Genomic DNA, 21,067 nt, shown 5'->3' with positions numbered 1-21,067 from the left:
GGCTCCCAAAGCTAGGGTGCATACTAAAGATAGGTTATCTGACCTGTTTGATTTGCATAGGGGTATCCGCCAGGGCTGTCCCCTGTCGCCCTCCTTATTTGCTTTGGCTCTCGAGCCTCTGGCCATCCTGATTAGGGAGTCATCGGGGGTTGCGGGTGGGGCGCTTGGAGGAGAATTGTCCCTTTATGCTGATGACGCTCTGCTGTACTTGAACGATGCAGGGCCGTCCCTTGAAGCGGCCCTGTGTATTTTTGATAGGTTTTGTTCCTTCTCGGGCATTTAAATTGGTCGAAGTCTATTCTTTTCCCGATTGACGTTGGGGTGGCGGTCCTGGGCTCCTCTACTCCGCTCCACTGGGTGTAGGACTTCAGATACTTGGGGATACAGGTGTCCAAACGGGTGACAGACTTTTTTGACTTTAATCTTCAACCCCTACTTACCTCACTTAAACGGAATTGCACATCTTGGGCGGGGCTTCCACTGAATCTTTTGGGTCGTATCAATCTTATCAAGATGCTGCTTCTTCTCGGTTCACCTATGTGTTCCGCAATTGTCCTATTCCTGTTTCGGCTGCCTTTTTTTTTAAAGAAATAGATTCTTGCCTGCATTCTTTTATTTGGAATGGAGCATCTCCCAGACTTGCCAGGGCGACTTTGTACCTACCGCAGAGGTTGGGGGACTTGCTCTACCAGACTTTCGGGTATATTTCTGGGCTGCGGTTTTAGTTTCTGTGTTTTTGGTGGTTTCAGGGGTCTAGATCAAATGTGGCTACCTGTTTGGGGCCTCTTTTCTGGGATCCTTACAGGACCTCCGAAATTTTGATTCACAGAGGCCCACGGGCGTATGCGTCTCTGCCGGGAACGACTATTGCCACATGGAAGGTAGCTACTGCACGCTTTAGCCAGCCGGGCCAACTGTCACCTGCTCAGCCCATGTGAGGTAACCCACACCTTCCTCATTTTCGCACCATTCCGGACCCTCGTGTGTGGGCTGGGTTTGGGATCAAAACTCTAGGAGATATGCCTGCAGAGAGTCTTATGACTTTCTCCCAGCTGGCTCAGAAATTTCAGTTGCCCGGGTGGATGTTTTTTTTTAGATATCAGCAATTACGGCACGCAGCTAGGGCCGAATTCCCCCATCCTCCTACCATTGCGGTGGATCCTATTGAGGAATTGATGTCCCCGGGGGTAATGGAGAGACCCCTCTCCACCCTCTATGGTGAGCTTCTTTGTAAGAACTCAGTCCGATTGGGAAAACTGTGGGATCACTGGCAGGCGGATATTCCTTCCTTGGATAAGGAGTCTTGGGAGGACAATCTAGAGCTCGGCCCTAAACTTATCTCGTCTAGGGATAATTTGATCCAGGTTAAATTTATCCATAGGGTCTATTACACGCCTCAGAGACTTCAGAGGATGTTCACGCACCGTAACCCTAAGTGCCCTCGATGTGATCTGGCAGTGGGAACCTATATCCACATGTTCTGGGAGTGTCCTGTCGTGGTGTCCTATATCCACATGTTCTGGGAGTGTCCTGTCGTGGTGTCCTATTGGCAGGCTGTTTTTGAAATTAATTTTAGGTTACAACTCAATCTGACTCCTGCCCTGGCTTTGGCTCTGCTGGGGGTTCCTGATGATGAACAGCGCTCACATCACTCGAAGTTGCTTATAGCTTATTTATTGTACTATGCTAAAAAGGCAATCCTGCTTAACTGGGTTTCTTCCTCTCTGCCCACTGTTTCTGGTTGGGAGAAGTTGGTGGATGAGGCACTCCCGTTATACAGAATGACATACTCAAATAGGGGGTGTGCGTCTGGAAGTATGATAAGGTGTGGGCACCCTGGACGATGGTATGACGCCTCCGGCTGTGCATTGGTGGGGGTGTGGGGGGTTCTCCTGGTTTGGGGGGTCGCCTCTCGGCCCTCCTGAGTCGGTACTCTTTTCTCTCGTAAGGGGTTTATCTACCAATGTGATAACTTATGTGCTGTTCTGGGTTGCTGGCTGCTTGTCTCGTTGGGCGGCCCGGGTTGCAGTCACTGGTACTGGTAATGCATCATTTTCATATTTGTTTGTGTTTCACTGTACTGATAGGATTGACAATGTATGAACTATTTTATGTTTGTATGCAACTTTTTTTCTAAATAAAGCACCTTGTTAAAAAAAAAAAAAAAGAAGCCTGGGACAGACTCCGTACACAACCTCCACTATGACTAAAATATCTGTTTGGTGGGCTTGACCCTCTAACAGTAGAGTGGAAATTAACTTTTGAAGCATTTGGCACATAGAGATCTTTCAGCTAGTCCCTGAAGAAAAATGTGTACAAATTTCCTATGTGTCAGATCTGCAGCAGTCTTGTTCCCGACTTGTTCAAACGATGTGCTGCATCTCCTTTTTATTGAAGCTTTTTTACCACCTTAAAAAAAGGATAAAAGCTGCGCCACTGAACCATGCATAAAGTCCACTGAAACCAAAATGTTAAACTATATACATATAGTCCAAGTGTACACCATACAATGTGTGCACAAATAATCGATCTTGAAATATGTACTCCAAAACTTCACACCACAGTAACTACAAAGATGTTCCACACTTAAGTGAAAACCCACCACCGAGTATCAAAGCCGCTTACCAAAGGGCAAGCTTGATTCAGCAATCGGCTATAGCCCAGCCGCGGCCTTTGCAAGCTGAAGTAGACTCACAGGGTAGACGTTCCCGGAAATAGTGTCCTTCGTATTCATAAACTCCACCAAATGGACATATGCGGAAAGAAGGTGCATAGCATAATTCTGTATAACATGGTACTTACAAGAAGCAGATAAAATCGTAACCTATAAAAACATTCACAGCTATGTTTTTATAAATGGAAGACCAGTACTGCCTTAAAGCCAAGTTCATGCAAGTTTTTACCAAAAGCTTCAGGATGAAAAAAATGGCAAAGTATGAGCTTCTTACTTTGTCTTTAGGCAGACTCCTTGATGGAAAATGTATGAGAACCTTTAAGATAATGACATTGTGGAAGATGATAAACTGAACTAAAAAAAAGTACATACATCAGTTTTTTGTGGTGTAAATATTTGTGCAATTTTTATGCGCCAAATTAATAATGTTATAAAAAAAAAAAAGTTCTATGTGGTGTTGCACCAGCAGCACCAAGGTGAACTTAGCCTTTTACAAATTGCCTTGTGCTACTTTTATTTGCCCCAAGAAGCACAAAATAACCAGGCATGGAAATGAGAATATTTTTTAGCGTGTGCCAGTCTTTATTAATCCCCCAGTGAGCCAAAGTTGCAGTCAATACATTATTTTTTTTGATTTTTAACTGTTCCTCTGTGCAAAAAAAAAAAAATGAATTTTCCAGTTCTTTCCACCAATCTAAGCCATCAGAAGCCAGCTGATGTTTCAGACTCTTCTGGTAGTCTCTCCAAATGTGTAATTTTACTATTAGATTTGGAGTTAGGACCCACTGATGGTCATCGAAAACCAATATACCGGTATAACGCTTGGGTGGATATTTTAAAGCAGAACTAAAGGCACAAATAACCACCTATACTCCAACGCCTGCAAAGTCCCTTGCTATAATCTTCTCCCTGGGTTCTTCCAGGTGACTGTCTTTAGCCATTTTGATTGGCTGGTGTGGTATGATATTGCCCCCATGCATGGGCAGGAGTGTATCCAGAATATAAATAGGTCTGTGCTTGTGCAGCTCAGTATACATTCTGCAGAGCATTGTAAAAAGTTAGGTAAGTGTGCTTTATTGCAGAAAAGATATTGCATGTCTCTTCTGTAGTAATAATAATAATAAAAAAAAACCTGCCTGTTCAGAAATAAATTTTTTCATTTAGTTCTGCTTTAACGTGATACACAACACAGTTTAATTTACATTGTCCCTTCTCCTTCTGTATGTGGATAATGCCACTACAATTATTTTAGTAAAAAAAAATCTGGTAAGTACATCTTTCCAAATTGATATACAGCTGTCACATGACCCAGCTCTTTCCCAGCCTGTATGCAGGGAAACATAAGCAGGAGGAGCTTCTAGTCCTCTGCTGCTGGTCACATGTTTTAAATTGTCATACACATATCTAATTGAAATCTCCTTTTTTTTTTTTTTTTTTTTGTGGAAATAACATGGTGTAGGCGGATTTCTGTCAGTCACAAGCTGTGTCACGCCCCTCCAGGCTGTGTCTTAAAATAAGAGGGAGGTAAAGCCTCCATTAATATACATGTAAGATCCCTCCCACATTGTGTTTAGCTGGTCAGTGGGCATGGAGGAGGAGGAGGAGGAGGAGGAGGGAGAGAGTGGGCTGTCATTTACAACTGTGTATTTGCCCACATGGGTGGCTCTATAGTCACATGGGCTGCTTGGATGTGATGGGGAGGAAATGCTCAGCATAGACGCTCACTGAAAACTGAGCATGTGCAGAGCTGCCACCACAGCTTCAAAGTCCCTGGCTAAATTTGGAACTTAAAAAGAAGGCAGCGATAGGGAGCAGCAGGATCAGCCTTTTTTTTTTTTTTCAACAGCATGTAATGGAGCATTTTTTCATAGTTTTATTTATGTGGGTTTAGTGACACTTAAAGCGCTTGGGGAGCTACAATATTATACATTTGACGGCATATGTAATACCTGTATAAAAGCCCTTTATCATTCAGCAGCTTGTTATGACACGTGCTTTTTATTACCCTTGAAAATGGAAGTAATTAAATGATTTTCACATATTTGTTTCATCTGCAGAACATTTTAGCTGCATCGTGAAGGTGTTCTATTCATTACTGTACACTCAAGCACTGATGGCGTTCACCATTAGGCTTCGTCCTGAGGAACGTGCAACATGGAAGGACTGCGGAGCAAACAAAAAAGTTGGTATTTCTGAGAATGTACTTTTTAAATATGTGAAAATAATAAAAACACAGAGAAAGGTTAAGCAAGAACATGATGTCCCCACATTCCTGCTGCCGCTGGCAGATTAAGCTTGAATGCGCCAGTGCTAGATATTGAAAGTTTCTTAAATAACTGTTACGGCAGGGAAATCAATGCTTTCTATTTTTGTGAGAGCTATTGTGAGATAGGCTGTTGGGGAAGAAGCTATTAAAAATAAAAGTGATTTTTTTTTTTCATACATCAGCCCTTATATAAAAGTGTCAGCTGTAAACATGCAGTGGTAGCAGAATTTATTACATTGCATGATTTATATTTCAAAAAAGCAGACGGCCTAAGAAAATACTTAAAGCAGACTGAACATCAAATTGTTCATGCTAAAGAAAATCTGCCACTTTGCCCATTGTTTGGACTGTTGACAGAAAACCACACACAAATGATGCCTACTGATGCATGCCTTCCTGGGCCCCTAAGCTGGTCTTTTGGCACCCTCATTAATTGCCAGAACGTATGGTTATGGAGAGCATGAAGCCTTCTCCCCTTATATCTAGGATGCAGTGCTCAGGCTTGTGCAGCCAATCAACTGGACCTAAACACTATGATGTGGGGGAGAAGAGATGATCATTAACCTTGTGTAAGCTCCAACACAGACCAACATGGAGCTTATACATGGATTAGACTCCTACAGATAAACTGAGCGTGGGAGAAGGTAAATATCAGTGGGAGGGTGGTCTGTCAAGACCACCTAAATGGAAAAAGTGGATCAGAGATTTAACCCTCGTTCACATTGAGTGTGGGTTTGAAATTATACAACTTCATCTGAAATCACACGATTTCAATGCCCCATGTCAGTGCGACTTAGGGTGTGACTTGGAAGACATCTGTGTGGCTTCATGCACAGATGTCTATGCAAGTCACACCCGATATTGGCAAAAGTAGTGCAGGAACTACTTTTTCAAATTTGGTGTGGCACCGCAAAGTCGGCATCGCACCCATTTGAACAGTGCAATTGCCGGCAATAGGATGCAACTTGTCGCACGATTTGACCTGTCCAATGTGAACGAGGTCTAAAGCGCCACACCAGGAATAACTTGTCCGCGTATATGTCTATTCCAGTGTGAATTGGGATAAAGAATGGACCCTGAATGGGCAGTGATAGATTATCGTATTTCTTTATCTGCTTTTCTCTCCTAAAGAATAGGTACACACTGGCCGAAAAGCACCTGAAAGCAGTCGGTTTAGCAGGAACCATCCCACTATTGGCCCGTGTGTACAGCTCCCTCTAACAGAAGCCGGTCTTGTGACCAGCTTCTGTCGAACGAGCATGCTGGAAGATCAGCTTCGATCAGCGCTCGCAGCCAATGTCTGCAAGCACTGGTTAATGTGTTCTGGCAAGGAGACGGCACACAATAGCTTAGCGCACAGAACACAATATCTCAGTGGGGGAGATCGCTGAACTAACATTGCTTGAGATAGCACAGCGTTCTGTACATAATTTTTTTTTTTTTTTTTTTTTTTTTCAGCCCATCTTTCTTTAGCTACTAATCATGCAGGGATCTAGTTTTCTGTACTGTGGTGGTGCCTAGAGTTCTTGGCTGTGTTTACAAATATCTGACAAATCCGCCCCTGCTGCAGCCTTTCACATTTTGGCCCGGATTCACAAAGGACTTACGACGGCGTATCTCCACGTACGCCGTCGTAAGTCCGAATGTGCGCCGTCGTATCTATGCGCCTGATTCTTAGAATCAGTTACGCATAGATTTGGCCAAGATACGAGCAGCGTAAGTCTCCTACGCCGTCGTATCTTGGGGTGCATATTTACGCTGGCCGCTAGGTGGCGCTTCCGTTGATTTCCGCGTTGAATATGCAAATGAGCTAGATAGGCCGATTCACGAACATACGTGCGCCCGGCGTATCAAGATACGTCGTTTACGTAAGGCGTCTGACCGGCGTAAAGTTACCCCTCATAAAGCAGGGGTAAGTCATGTTAGGTATGGATGTCGGAAACGTCCGAACAGCGTCGTATTTTACGTCGTTTGCGTAAGTCGTCCGTGAATGGGGCTGGTTACGTTCATGTCGACTAAGCATTGAGCGAGGCGTAATTTACTTTGAAAATTCGACGTGATACTGAGCATGCGCCATTCGTTAAGCGCGTCATCTACGTGGGGGTCACAAATCATTTACATACAACACGCCCCCTACCAGCCTAGTTTGAATTAGGCGGGCTTACGCCAGCCCATTTACACTACGCCGTCGTAACTTAGAGCGCAAATTCTTTCTGAATACAGGACCTGCCGCTCTAAGTTACGGCGGTGTAGTGTATCTGAGATACGCTACGCCCGCCTAAAGATAGAAGCTTCTTTGTGAATCTGGCCCTTTGACTTTTTCTTTGATTACTGGAAGTGAGGAGACTGAAGAAATGCTTTCTCCTTCCTGCAGTGCACTGACTATTCTAGGCAAAATCATGTGTTTGGATCACATGGACTGCTTTTTTAATGATAACATATAAAGGTTATGCTGCTGTTCTATTTTGGGACATCTTCATATTTATGCAGACTTGTAATGTTACTGAAAGATACAATATGTGTGCATATTACCAACTTACCAACTATGATATGATTGTTGTATTCGTTTTCTTTTTCAGTCTTTCCCACTGAACGTGATCCATTCAGCTGAATGGGAGGCACCCCTTGCCCGCCGCAATAGATGTAGAACAATAGTGCAGGCTTTAAGGGGTTAAAGCAGGCAGTGAGGAGGTGATGCAATGCCTCCTCGCCACTTGTCAAATTCCCGCTGAAGAGCAAACTGAACATGTGTCCCTCTAGAGAGCAATGTTAATGTAAACTACCCCTAAAGACTTTCATACATCTTTTGTGTTCATGCACCTGCACTTAATTTATATTGAAAGTTCATTTGGACTTTAAGACACAAATGTAAAGGCTGCTCTTTAGAAATTAAGGCCCCTTTTACATGGGCTTTTTGACCAGGTCTGCCTGTCCTATGGAGCTACGGATGTCAGCGGTGTCCTGTCCGTGAAATCCAGATGGATGGAGACCCTATTTTCCATCTATCTGGAGGATTAGATCAGATGAAAACTGACAGGGGTTATAACCCTCCCTTACCCTATTCAAAATAAAAATAAAACAAGTTTTGCCTTTAGTTTATTTTAAACAAAGATGGCACTGGGCCCACTTGGGGGAAAGGAAGTAAAACCATGGTCAGGAGCAGGACTGTGACTAGTCCTGAGACCATACTGTATTCATCATATTCATGAACTTAAAAACACACCTGTCCTATGTACATTAAAGCAAACTAAGACCATAGCAGTGTAGGAATTATCCTCTGGTACCAAATTTTACCTTTAGATTTTCAGCTCCCCATCTGACAGCCCAGCTTTTGCCCCATATTCTGTTTACATGCAGACTTTCCACAAGCTGGTATTGACTTGGGTACAGCTAGGTCCCTGCATTTATAACAGTGGTAATTTTGTTCAGAGAAATGTATGTTTAAAAAAAGAAAAAACATCACAATTTGCTGGAAATATAAGTTCATTTTAAGTTCTGGTTAAAAATACATTTTCTGTTTTTGGTGTTTGACAGAGTTCCTATACTTCAGGGAAGTCATGGGATGCTTTGCTTACTTTTGTGATTAATGAATTATCTGGAGGAAAGATATTCCACGATGAAGAGCCAGAGGACATTGCCACGGTATGTACATAAGTGTTGTATTACACTTGACACTATAAATTTAAAGCTGTATATGTTTGCATTATAATTCAGTGCATACAAGGGACTAAAAAAAGATCTGCCTTTTTTGTAGCATACACGATACTGCAACATGAAGAAGAACGTAGGAATGTAATGTTTTCTGTATTGTACATTCCAGAACACTATGTGTCTTCATCTCCATTAGGATAGGGTTATGCTTCCACCTTCAGGTAGTTGAACAATGGTAAGATAAAAAAATCCTTATCAGGCTTCAGTTTTTTTTTTTCTGCTACTGTCTTGGATGATGGTCATGTCTGTGCAGTCTTCACAAAAGAAAGTAGCTAGCTTCTCAAACGTTCCATCTGAGATTAGGAGACTATCTTTTTCTAAATCTATTTTTCAACAGCTTTTCTATCCTCAGAGGAATAGTACACAAAGCCCACTCTGGGCGCGCAGGGGTAGCCTGTAACTTTGTCGGTCGGCACTGGACCCAGCAGAACAGGGCCCTGCATAATGATTTAATGCCTTGCAGAGCATAAGGCCATTATACAGGGCCAGGGCAGTGTTCCCCAGCTGGAAAGCAGTCCCTAAAGACTCTTGTGGCATTGCTCAATGTGATGGGTGAGGATTAAACCCCCTAGGGAGTCCTGCAGCATAGACTGGTGAGTGCCCTGGGATAGTCCCTGCTGGTACCGTCTCCTAATGACCCCCTTCCTGGGATAGGACTGAAAAGTGGCTCTCTAAACTAATTATTTTTGTTGTGTATTTTTATCTGTATAGCACTAATGCATAGTTCAGCTTAATGGGCCGCCTTCAGTGCTACATAGCAGTAGCAGTGCTTGAGGCAGGCCAGGAGGTTCTGGGCGCCCAGTGCACCCCCTACACTCACTCTGGAACAAACTTGGCCACACGCACATTTGAGTACGAGCGTGATGTCACAAGTGGGGCGGAACACCCTGCCAACAGCCATCTTCTATTCACATGTGAGTGGAAGTACAGGTTCCCGGGCAGCTTCCCTTGTGGCCTACAATTCTCAGCAGAGCTTTCCTTATGGGGCTATAGGTTGCAGCAAGTTTTAGGAGGTCACACCATTTTTTCTTACTCGGAATGGGCACTGTCAGATTCCCTCTTTGTGCTTCCTGAAGGTCCAAGGACGAGTTGCATAGCTGGTAGGTTATTTCTCAAGCTTATGGTATGTGGAAAAGTACCACCGTTTTTGGTAAAGGCTCATTCTACTAGGAGTGTCTGTGTCTCTTAGGCTATATATAATCAGGCTTCAGTAGCTCATGTTTGTAGAGCTGCTACCTGGTCTCGAGCCACTGAGGATACTGCTTTTGGTTGCTGTGTTTTGCAGGCTACTCCAGGGGGTAGTAACCTATTCTGGTTTAGTGGTTTGGGGCCTTTTGATGTGTTGCCCTCCCCTCATATTTAGTGCTATGGAGATCAAAATACTCTGTGTCCTAAGAGATGCAATAAAGAAAATGGGATTTTGCATTTATGGCTTGCTACAAAGAATGAAGCCTTGTCTGACGGGGAGGGGTTTTGCCTAATAGAGGGGATTTTCTGTCTTTTTTTTTTGGCCAGTGTCCAATAAACTTAAGTTGGCAGCATAAACCTATTGTAATTGAGATGAACATTATCTACAAAATACTCTAGATTTGGTATTTCAAAGTAGAAAATCGAGTCCATAGAACCTACAACTGTGTATTTGGCAAATTATCTTGACTGTAGTTCTCATTCAACACTCTATTTTTGTCAACCAGCACCGTAATGATATCGCCCATGCAAAGTGGTAGTGGAATTTAAGATTGATTGATTTATACCCAACGTATAGGTTGAAACCACCTTGTTAAAATGAAGTAGCAGCTGTGCCTTCCCTCTCTGCAATATTAGGTTGTTTAATTAACAGGTCCTCTTTAATAAAAATTAAAAGTATCCAGTAATACGAGACTTGGTCATACTATCTACCCTGGATATGTAGGATTTATTGTGTTTTCTTGTTTGCAGACCAACCAGAATGTCTGGTCTTCGCAGTCCATTGAGCATTACTTGCAGCAGTTCTGCCTGCCCTTCCTCAGGATCACCTGCCTCCTCCAGCAACATTTATTTGGAACAGATATTCCAAGCTGTCAGGTATTATGGAAGACTAATCGTGGTATTTAGTTTAAATAATTCATTAGTTAAGTTAAATAAGTTATTGCTTAATGTGAAATTCAATCTGTTGTTGATTCATTTCACAGGAAGAAGAGGAATTTGTTGGGCTTTGCAGCTGCTTAGGAATCCTGCGGTCAGGCCCTCAGACATCACCTGAATATGCTAGTGCCTGTTGTCTGGACTGGTCAGCCCCAGCATTTGACCTCATGTCTCAATGGTGCTCCGAAGTTATTTTGTTTGCGGAAGACCACTCAGACCAAGGAAATGTATGCAAGCTAAGTTTTTTTTTTTTTTGTGTGAAATTATTTTCAGAAAAATGTGTTCCCATTCCCTCTGGTTTTTTTTTTTTTTTTGTCAGGAAGGTGGCAGTTTTTGCTTACCTTGCACATTAGAGCTCTTTTTGTTAACGGAGGTATGGTTATTCAGACTTCAATTATTAAAGTGTATGTAGAATAGTGTATAGAAACTAAAGTTTTAATTTTTTTTTTTTTTTTAATTACGTGACCGTAAAGCTGACAATTGATGAGTCTGTTTTATTGGTTCAGCTGACATATTGAACAAAAAAAACTGACCCAATTGCTCCATCCACACATTTGAGGTGTATGGGGAATCATCCCTGCTAAGCTATTCTATTGTGACAGCAGGGAGATTTCCCCACCGGCGGAATACACAGATCAGCACTCTGATCAAGCAGCTAAAATCCAGCAGGGCGGTAGATCAACTTCAGTTCAACCTGAGTGCCCATACAAGGATCCAAATTCAGCCAGTCCCTGCTGAACCGGCTAAATTTTAACCCATGTATGGCAAGCTTGCATGGGTTGAAGGGTTTAGGGGTGCGCTACATACAGAGTAAAGTGTTTAGGGGTGCGCAGGGTTGAAGGGTGCGCTATGCACAGTGTGGAATTCCAACTCCCCAAAGCTCGCATCTACGCTGATCAAATGCTCAAAATAAAATAAAAAATCATTTGGAATACAGTAAAAATATCAAACTGTTTTTTAAATTGTCATACAAATATATGTGTGAAATTAAATCTTTACTTTTTGCCAATAATATGGTGTGTGCGGATTTCTGCCAGTCCTGCCTCCAGCCGTCACCTCCCTCTTAGAATAAGAGGGAGGTGAATCCACCATCAAACAAGGTGTAATATCCCACCCCGTTGGGTTTTGCTGGTTTGTGGGCATGGAGGAGGAGGGAGGGAGTGGGCTGTCCTTTACCACTGTGTATACGCCCGCTTGTGTGACTCTATAGTAACATTGGTTGCTCAGATGTGATCAGGAGGAAATGCTCAGGGAAGAAATATACAGAAAACTGAGCATGTGCATTAGCTGCCAACACTGCTGTGCAAAATCCCCAATTGCAGTGGGGACTTGGACAGGAGGGGGAGACAGAGAATAGGTCAACCAGGTTTCCTACAGAATATAGAAAACAAATCTCATAGTGACTGAGTATGAACAGCATGTAGTATAGCATTTTTTCATGGTTTTTAGTGATGTGGGTTCAATGATACTTTAAGTATAGTTTGTGTTTGACTGACCCTTCGCTTTACAGATCAGTCGATCTAGGGATATAAGTACCAGTAATTATAGGCAAAATCTCCACTAGACCTGTAAACATTGATCGTATTTGGCCCTCTTCCACCTCCTGAGCTCACTTATTGGTCATTGATGCTGCCTGTTGCATATTGGGACCATTATGGAGGCTGTGAAGATGCAGGTGTGGAAAAGCCAGGATTTGCTTTTAACGTTCACTGTCTATATCCCTGGATCTATGCTTTGTGTTCTTAGCCTAAATTGCTCAGATTTTAGTACACAGGTCAGTATTCGTCCTTCCTAAAGCATTGGTTACAATTTAAACATTACATTTTGCCAGGAAAACAAACTCACAGGGGAATTGCATCCATAATGCCAAAACAAGTCATGCACTGTGGGTTCTAAATCATATTACAGGGTCATGATCTCTGGTGGAGAGATCTCTCTGTTGTTGCAACACAAATCGTAAAGTATAACTACAACATTCATTTGAACATTAGAAATAAACAAAAACCAAAAGGTTGACGCTGCGCTAAATTAAATATTGAATTATAAATGTAAATAGCTGCTAGCACTAAATTGTGTACAACAACTTGGTAACATAAAAAAGAAAAAAACAGTGCAGCGCTAGTGAGTGATATTGTGCTCATATAAATTAATAATAAACAAAAAAAGTCATTCTGGAATAAACTGAAAATATAGCCAGAATAGGAAAAAACATAAAAATGCAGATGGATATATGAAGAAAAAGTCTTAAAAAGCCACGAAACAAAGTTCATATTACTCTATCCAGTAATTTTCCTTGTGAAAGAGAAGTGGATTGTGCAGACAATGTGAAAGACTCTTGATTGATGTGAGGTAAGCTGTCACCAATACACCCGTGAGGAAGGATAAGATTGCCTGCTTACCAGATGAAAAGACTGTTTTGCATCAGTCTAATAGGGCCTGTGGGAAGTCTGGTCTCCCAATACCTTAGCCGTCAAGATAACCACGGTATAGCTCAGCATACAATCCGAAGAGTCATAAACCAAAAAAAAGAGAAGAAGGACCTCTCATAGCGTATAACGTTTAAAAATAGAAGAGGGTTTAATAAAAATTGCACTTACAATTAGGCAATATAAATACAGCATGGATAGCAAAACGTCTCCGATCTCTTGTTCCGATGCTTCTCGCTACTCGGTCAGGAAAACACAGCCGGCGTTCAGGACGGAACGCGATGACGTCACGGCACCCTACGATCGTTTCGTCGCTAATGGACTTCAACGGGGGAGTAAGCCGGATGTTGACGTCAGCGCGCTAGGTGTTTAAATACCCACGGGTTCCATGTTTGATACTGGAAAACTCGGGGAGAGTCCTCATAGTGACTGAGGGCAAAATAATTGAGTAGCGAGAAATGGAAAAGTGTTCTAATCATGTTGTACATAACGTATCAGATTAAATAACGATATATATTAGTACAGAACGCGGGGGTGTTTAATAACTGGTAGCGGAGCATCGAATAATGAAAATAAGATCGGAGGTTAACAATATATGCAAAAAGATTGTATCATAAATTTGCATAATCATAAAAATCAATCTATATTTAATTAGAAAAGATCTATATCATAAAAATCATCTATATTTAATTAGAGAAGATCTATAAATTAATTTAAATTTTGATAATGATTATGATAATTAAAATTGGAATAAAAAAATTAATAAAATTTTTTTTTTTTTTTATTATGAATTATTTAAAAAGCAATTTATATCCCAATCTACGTTAAGTCCGAACGGAATAAAAGATTTCATAGAAAAAATCCAGCGAGTTTCGAGCCTAGATATGGCCCGAACCATATTAGTACCACGCCAATGAGGACGAATGTTATCTATGGCAAAAAAACTTGTCCCCTTTAATTGTCTCCCATGGAATTTATCGTAATGTTTCGAGAGGTTATGTTTAGGGAACCCGCTTTTGATCCTGCCCACATGCTCACTAAGACGTATATGCAGTTCTCTCTTAGTACGGCCGATATATTGCTTTGAGCATGGACATTGAATCATGTAAACAACGTATTTTGTTGAGCAAGTCATAAATGAATCTATGTCATAAATTGTACCAGTAGCTGTTGATTGAAAATTAGTACATTTTCGTTCCCTAAAGGAATTTACCTTGCAGATATTACATCTGCGACATGGGAAAAAACCTTTAAGGGACTGGAAAAATGACATAGTTCTTGGTGGATCTATAGCATTTGGTGCAATTTTTAGCCTTAAAGCAGGTGCCCCCTTAAAAATCACGATTGGATTATCAGGGATAAGTGATCCAATAATCTTATCACTTTTAAGAATGTCCCAATGCTTTTTTAAGATTTTTTTAATTGAAAAATGCTGATTTGAATATTTGGTAGTTAGGGACCAGCTAAATTTTTCTGAAGGAATAGGGTTCTTACTACTGTTTTTTACCAATAAGGATTCTCTATCCATCTGTTCCACCTTTCTCATGGTTTCGTTAATCAAAACTTCTTGATATCCTTTAGTCAAAAATCTTTGTTTCAGAACGTGTGCTTGTTCATGGTAGTCCTTAATATCAGTGCAGTTCCTCCTTATGCGTTGAAATTGACCTTTAGGTACTGCGGCTAACCATGAGCTATGATGACAGCTTGTGACAGGAATAAAAGCGTTCCTATCTGTCTCTTTGAAGAACGTGTTGGTAATCAGTTTATCTTCTTTTACATAAATGTTTAGATCCAAAAAATGGATGTAAAAGAAGATAAACTGATTACCAACACGTTCTTCAAAGAGACAGATAGGAACGCTTTTATTCCTGTCACAAGCTGTCATCATAGCTCATGGTTAGCCGCAGTACCTAAAGGTCAATTTCAACGCATAAGGAGGAACTGCACTGATATTAAGGACTACCATGAACAAGCACACGTTCTGAAACAAAGATTTTTGACTAAAGGATATCAAGAAGTTTTGATTAACGAAACCATGAGAAAGGTGGAACAGATGGATAGAGAATCCTTATTGGTAAAAAACAGTAGTAAGAACCCTATTCCTTCAGAAAAATTTAGCTGGTCCCTAACTACCAAATATTCAAATCAGCATTTTTCAATTAAAAAAATCTTAAAAAAGCATTGGGACATTCTTAAAGCGGTCCTCCACCCTAAAGTGGAGTCCCGCTGATCGGAACCCTCCCCCCCTCCGGTGTCACTTTTGACACCTTTCAGGGGGGAGGGGGGTGCAGACACCTGTCTAAAGACAGGTATTTGCACCCACTTCCGGCCACACGATACGGGCGAAAGACGGGCATTCCGTCACATCCCGTCTGTCGCCCGTTGTGTGCTGGGAACACTCGGCTCCCAGCACACAGCGTGTGAGCCAATCGGCGGGCGCAGCGCGACTCGCGCATGCGCCGTAGGGAACCGGGCAGTGAAGCCGCAGCGCTTCACTTCCTGGTTCCCTCAGCGTGGATGGCGGGGGAGCAGCAGAGTGACGAGCGATCGCTCGTGCTCTGCTGCGATCGGCGCTGGACTCCAGGACAGGTAAGTGTCCTAATATTAAAAGTCAGCAGCTGCAGTATTTGTAGCTGCTGACTTTTAATATTTTGTTCCCATGGCACATCCGCTTTAAAAGTGATAAGATTATTGGATCACTTATCCCTGATAATCCAATCGTGATTTTTAAGGGGGCACCTGCTTTAAGGCTAAAAATTGCACCAAATGCTATAGATCCACCAAGAACTATGTCATTTTTCCAGTCCCTTAAAGGTTTTTTCCCATGTCGCAGATGTAATATCTGCAAGGTAAATTCCTTTAGGGAACGGAAATGTACTAATTTTCAATCAACAGCTACTGGTACAATTTATGACATAGATTCATTTATGACTTGCTCAACAAAATACGTTGTTTACATGATTCAATGTCCATGCTCAAAGCAATATATCGGCCGTACTAAGAGAGAACTGCATATACGTCTTAGTGAGCATGTGGGCAGGATCAAAAGCGGGTTCCCTAAACATAACCTCTCGAAACATTACGATAAATTCCATGGGAGACAATTAAAGGGGACAAGTTTTTTTGCCATAGATAACATTCGTCCTCATTGGCGTGGTACTAATATGGTTCGGGCCATATCTAGGCTCGAAACTCGCTGGATTTTTTCTATGAAATCTTTTATTCCGTTCGGACTTAACGTAGATTGGGATATAAACTGCTTTTTAAATAATTCATAATAAAAAAAAAAAAAACATTTTATTAATTTTTTTATTCCAATTTTAATTATCATAATCATTATCAAAATTTAAATTAATTTATAGATCTTCTCTAATTAAATATAGATGATTTTTATGATATAGATCTTTTCTAATTAAATATAGATTGATTTTTATGATTATGCAAATTTATGATACAATCTTTTTGCATATATTGTTAACCTCCGATCTTATTTTCATTATTCGATGCTCCGCTACCAGTTATTAAACACCCCCGCGTTCTGTACTAATATATATCGTTATTTAATCTGATACGTTATGTACAACATGATTAGAACACTTTTCCATTTCTCGCTACTCAATTATTTTGCCCTCAGTCACTATGAGGACTCTCCCCGAGTTTTCCAGTATCAAACATGGAACCCGTGGGTATTTAAACACCTAGCGCGCTGACGTCAACATCCGGCTTACTCCCCCGTTGAAGTCCATTAGCGACGAAACGATCGTAGGGTGCCGTGACGTCATCGCGTTCCGTCCTGAACGCCGGCTGTGTTTTCCTGACCGAGTAGCGAGAAGCATCGGAACAAGAGATCGGAGACGTTTTGCTATCCATGCTGTATTTATATTGCCTAATTGTAAGTGCAATTTTTATTAAACCCTCTTCTATTTTTAAACGTTATACGCTATGAGAGGTCCTTCTTCTCTTTTTTTTGGTTTATGACTCTTCGGATTGTATGCTGAGCTATACCGTGGTTATCTTGACGGCTAAGGTATTGGGAGACCAGACTTCCCACAGGCCCTATTAGACTGATGCAAAACAGTCTTTTCATCTGGTAAGCAGGCAATCTTATCCTTCCTCACGGGTGTATTGGTGACAGCTTACCTCACATCAATCAAGAGTCTTTCACATTGTCTGCACAATCCACTTCTCTTTCACAAGGAAAATTACTGGATAGAGTCATATGAACTTTGTTTCGTGGCTTTTTAAGACTTTTTCTTCATATATCCATCTGCATTTTTATGTTTTTTCCTATTCTGGCTATATTTTCAGTTTATTCCAGAATGACTTTTTTTGTTTATTATTAATTTATATGAGCACAATATCACACTAGCGCTGCACTGTTTTTTTTCTTTTTTCTTATTCATTTGAACATGCATGACCTAATGAAGTTTACATTTACTGAATAAAAATTCTGCTTCCAGCAATATTGCCTCCACCCTCCGGGTAACCACCCCAATTCCAGAAAGGTTGGGATGCTGTGTAAAATCTACAAAAAAACAAAATGCAATTATCTGCCAATGTCATAAACCCAGATTTTATTTACAGTTGAAAACATAACAAATGTTTTAAGCCGTGAAAATGTACTAGTTTTAGGGGGGAAAAAATAAATTGTTGGCAGCAACACGTCTCAAGGTTGGGACAGGGCCATGTTTACTATGGTGTTCCATCTCATTTTCTTTTAACAACATTCTGTAACTGTCTGGGAACTGAGAAGACCAGTTGCTGAAATTTTAAGGAGGAATTGTGTCCCATTCTTGCCTGATTTAGAATTGTAATTGCTCTACAGTCCTCTTTTTTTCTGTATTTTTCATTTCAAGATGCACCAAGTATTTTTAATTGGTGAAAGGTCTGAACTGCAGGCAGGCCAGTAAAGCACCCAAATCCTTTTACTACAAACCCATGCTGTTGTCATAGATGCAGTATGTGGGTTTAGCATTGCCCTGATGAAATATGCAAGGCCATCTCCGAAAAAGATGACATATGAATAGGAACATATGCTGCGGTAAAACCTGAATATATCTTTGATCATTGATGGTGCCTTTCCACTTGTGCATACCATCAGATATGCAGGCTGAGTGCTGATAACAAGCTTGGAAGGTCCCTTTCCTCGCTTTAGTCTGCAGGACAAGGCTTCCATGGTTGCCAGAAAAGAATGTGAAATTATTATTTGTCTGACCCCTGAATAGTTTTCCACTTTGGATCAGACCATTTTAAATGAGCTTTGGCCCAGAGAAGATGGCAGCATTTCTGGATCATGTTCAGAAATGGCTTTTATTTTGCATGACAGCACTTTAACTTGCATTTCTGGATGACACATCGAACTGTTCAGACAGTGATTTTTGGGAAGTATTCCCTAACTCATGCAGTAAAGTCAATCACAGAATCATGCCTGTTTTTAATGCAGTGCCATCTGAGGGCCCGAAAGACACCCAATGATGGACATCCAATATTGCATTTCAGTCTTGTCCCTTGAGTACAGAGATGTCTCAATTCTTCCAATTTTTTTTAATTACATACAGATGATGTTTTTAAAGTCTTTGCAATTTTACATTAAGGAACATTATTCTAAATTTGTTCTCAAATTTTTTAGATGCAGCTTTTCACAGATTGGTGAACCTCTTCCCATCTTAAATTCTGAGACACTCTCTCGAAGATGTTCAATCATGTTATTGTCCTGTTGCCCATTTAACCTAATTGCAAAATGTTCTTCCAGCTCGTCCTTGTTTGTACCTTTTTACTTTGCTAGCTTTTTATTGCCCTGTCCTAACTTTTGTGAGACATGTTGCTGCCATCAATTTCCAAATTACCTTATTTTTTTTTCCTAAAATTATAATAATTTTTTTACATTTTATGTGTTTTCTACTTTCTATTGTGAATAAAATATGGGTTCATGACATTTGCAAATCGTAGCATTCTGTTTTTATGTAGCTCTTGCATGCCATCCCAACTTTTTTGGAGGTTGTACAGCCTGCTGGGCTCTCAATAATCTGCTCCTGCTCATTCAGTTCAATGCAGTGCAGGCCTTGTTTCTTCAAACACTACACCCTAGTGGTGGCTATGAATGTCTTCACAGTGGAGGTGGTTGTAAGAACAGAAGCAGGCCATGCTGCTAGAAAGAGGGTTTTCTTCCAAGAAGGTAACCCACTGGAATTTGTTGCAAATGTATGAAGTTTCGTGAAAGTTAGACTCACCCCACCCTTGTGTTTTTCTAAATATCACAGCCTCACATGGAATGTTAAGATTGGGCAAACTGTCTTTTATAGCCTCTACATCCCCAATCTGTCAGTTAACCTAGCGATGGTAAAAGAGAAGGGTAAACTGTCACTAGCATTGTAGTTCTAGGTTCAGAGGCCTATTTTGCAGCATGGTGTGCTGTGTTTGGGTGTCTGTGTCCTACCCCTGGTAGCCTTGCAGCCTTTGTTGGCTGTGCAGAAATCCAGCCCTGCCATTGAGTGAACTGCTAACACTATATTTGCATATTAAAAAATATGGGCATATATGTATTCCTGACATTCATTCTGCATAATCGGATTAATCCATGTACGGTATTTACATTTCCAGGCTTTGCTCATTCAAGAAACAAATTGGGACTTGCCACGACTCCTCCAGCTGCCAGAAATCTACAACTCGATTTTTCAATATTACCATAGGAAGGCCTGTAGTGTTTGTACTAAAGTTCCCAAGGATCCAGCACTGTGTCTAGTCTGTGGCACATTTGTCTGCTTGAAGGGTCTTTGCTGCAAGCAACAGAATAACTGTGAATGTGTTCTGGTAAGACTTTATTTGTTGCGGTGCCTTACAATGTACATAGACCATTTACATCAGCCCTTGCCCCTGAAAGAGCAGTCTAATATACTTATTTGTCGTAGGGAAAACTTGCACTCGGTCCACTTAACCTACCCTTAGCTACGAGACACTGAATCCAGGAAACACAAACAACCTTAAAGATCAAATTCAAGCTTTATGCAGATGTGTTGTACAGAATTTTTTTTCTTAAGCCTTGTGACATTTCTCTTCCATATGGTGCCATTGTTGACAGCATGAATTGGGAAGGAGTTTTCCTTGTTGGGTAACGCCCTTTTATAATCAGCTGTCTGCTGGACACCTGTTTAATATTTAGACTCGCCTGTAGTTGAATTCTTGTTAATTAGGATTTTGTTGTCTAGAATTTAGCTTTGCTCCCAAGACTTTCATAGGCGTATTAATTTTTGCAACATGGTCTTGAATGAATTTGGTGGGGAAAAAAAAAATTGAGTGCAAATTGACAAATCAATGGCCTGCATTTGTGGGAGTATTTTGTAGTGTAATGTTCCATAGAAAATGTTGATTCTGAAAGTAAAGTAAAGGTTGTCTGACAAATCTGTTGAGGTGTACTCATTTATGTTGCGCTGTGTGTATGTGTAAAATATATAGTCCTTTTCTGTTTTCCAATAGTTTTTTATTCAAGTTCTTCCCAATACAGAGTAAGGACCATCGCATTGATTTTTAACAGTGTACGGTTTTCGCAGTCTGTGATAATCTGCCTCATACTCAGTTGAGACAGGATATCAAAATCTCTAGTGTGAACTTTTTCTCGTCTATAATCTTGGTTGTTGAATCATTTATCAAGTTATACAGTGGACCATCCGTCTTAAGCTTCTCGCTATATCCTGTATCCTTCTATCAACTCTATTGTATGGGTTCCAAGGTGTGCCCTCCATTTCGGGAGACGCGAGTTCCCCCAACAGGTAGTCGGAGACTTCCCGTCCCCATAAACCATAGAGGGGCACAATCCGGCCCCACAACACCAGGGTCTCAGAGGAAGAGATCGGAAAAGAAAAAAGGGGA

At 41.1% G+C, this 21,067-nt stretch overlaps 1 protein-coding gene across 4 annotated transcripts in view; it reads left to right on the top strand.

Annotated features, from left to right (window-relative positions):
* The window catches only part of UBR3 (ubiquitin protein ligase E3 component n-recognin 3), a 266,744-nt gene that overhangs the window by 227,895 nt on the left and 17,782 nt on the right, over positions 1-21,067 (top strand). For all 4 annotated transcript variants that reach the window (XM_040357780.1, XM_040357782.1, XM_040357781.1 and 1 more), the window contains 5 exons: positions 4,732-4,856; positions 8,475-8,582; positions 10,590-10,715; positions 10,823-11,002; positions 19,802-20,011. In XM_040357780.1, coding sequence (XP_040213714.1) covers positions 4,732-4,856; positions 8,475-8,582; positions 10,590-10,715; positions 10,823-11,002; positions 19,802-20,011 — 749 coding nt within the window. The remainder of the gene's footprint in view (positions 1-4,731; positions 4,857-8,474; positions 8,583-10,589; positions 10,716-10,822; positions 11,003-19,801; positions 20,012-21,067) is intronic.

This window comes from Rana temporaria, chromosome 6 (genome assembly GCF_905171775.1).
Source record: "Rana temporaria chromosome 6, aRanTem1.1, whole genome shotgun sequence".
Taxonomy (NCBI): domain Eukaryota; kingdom Metazoa; phylum Chordata; class Amphibia; order Anura; family Ranidae; genus Rana; species Rana temporaria.
The sequence above is the reverse complement of the archived record's forward strand: the minus strand, read 5'-3'. Positions and strand labels throughout refer to the sequence as shown.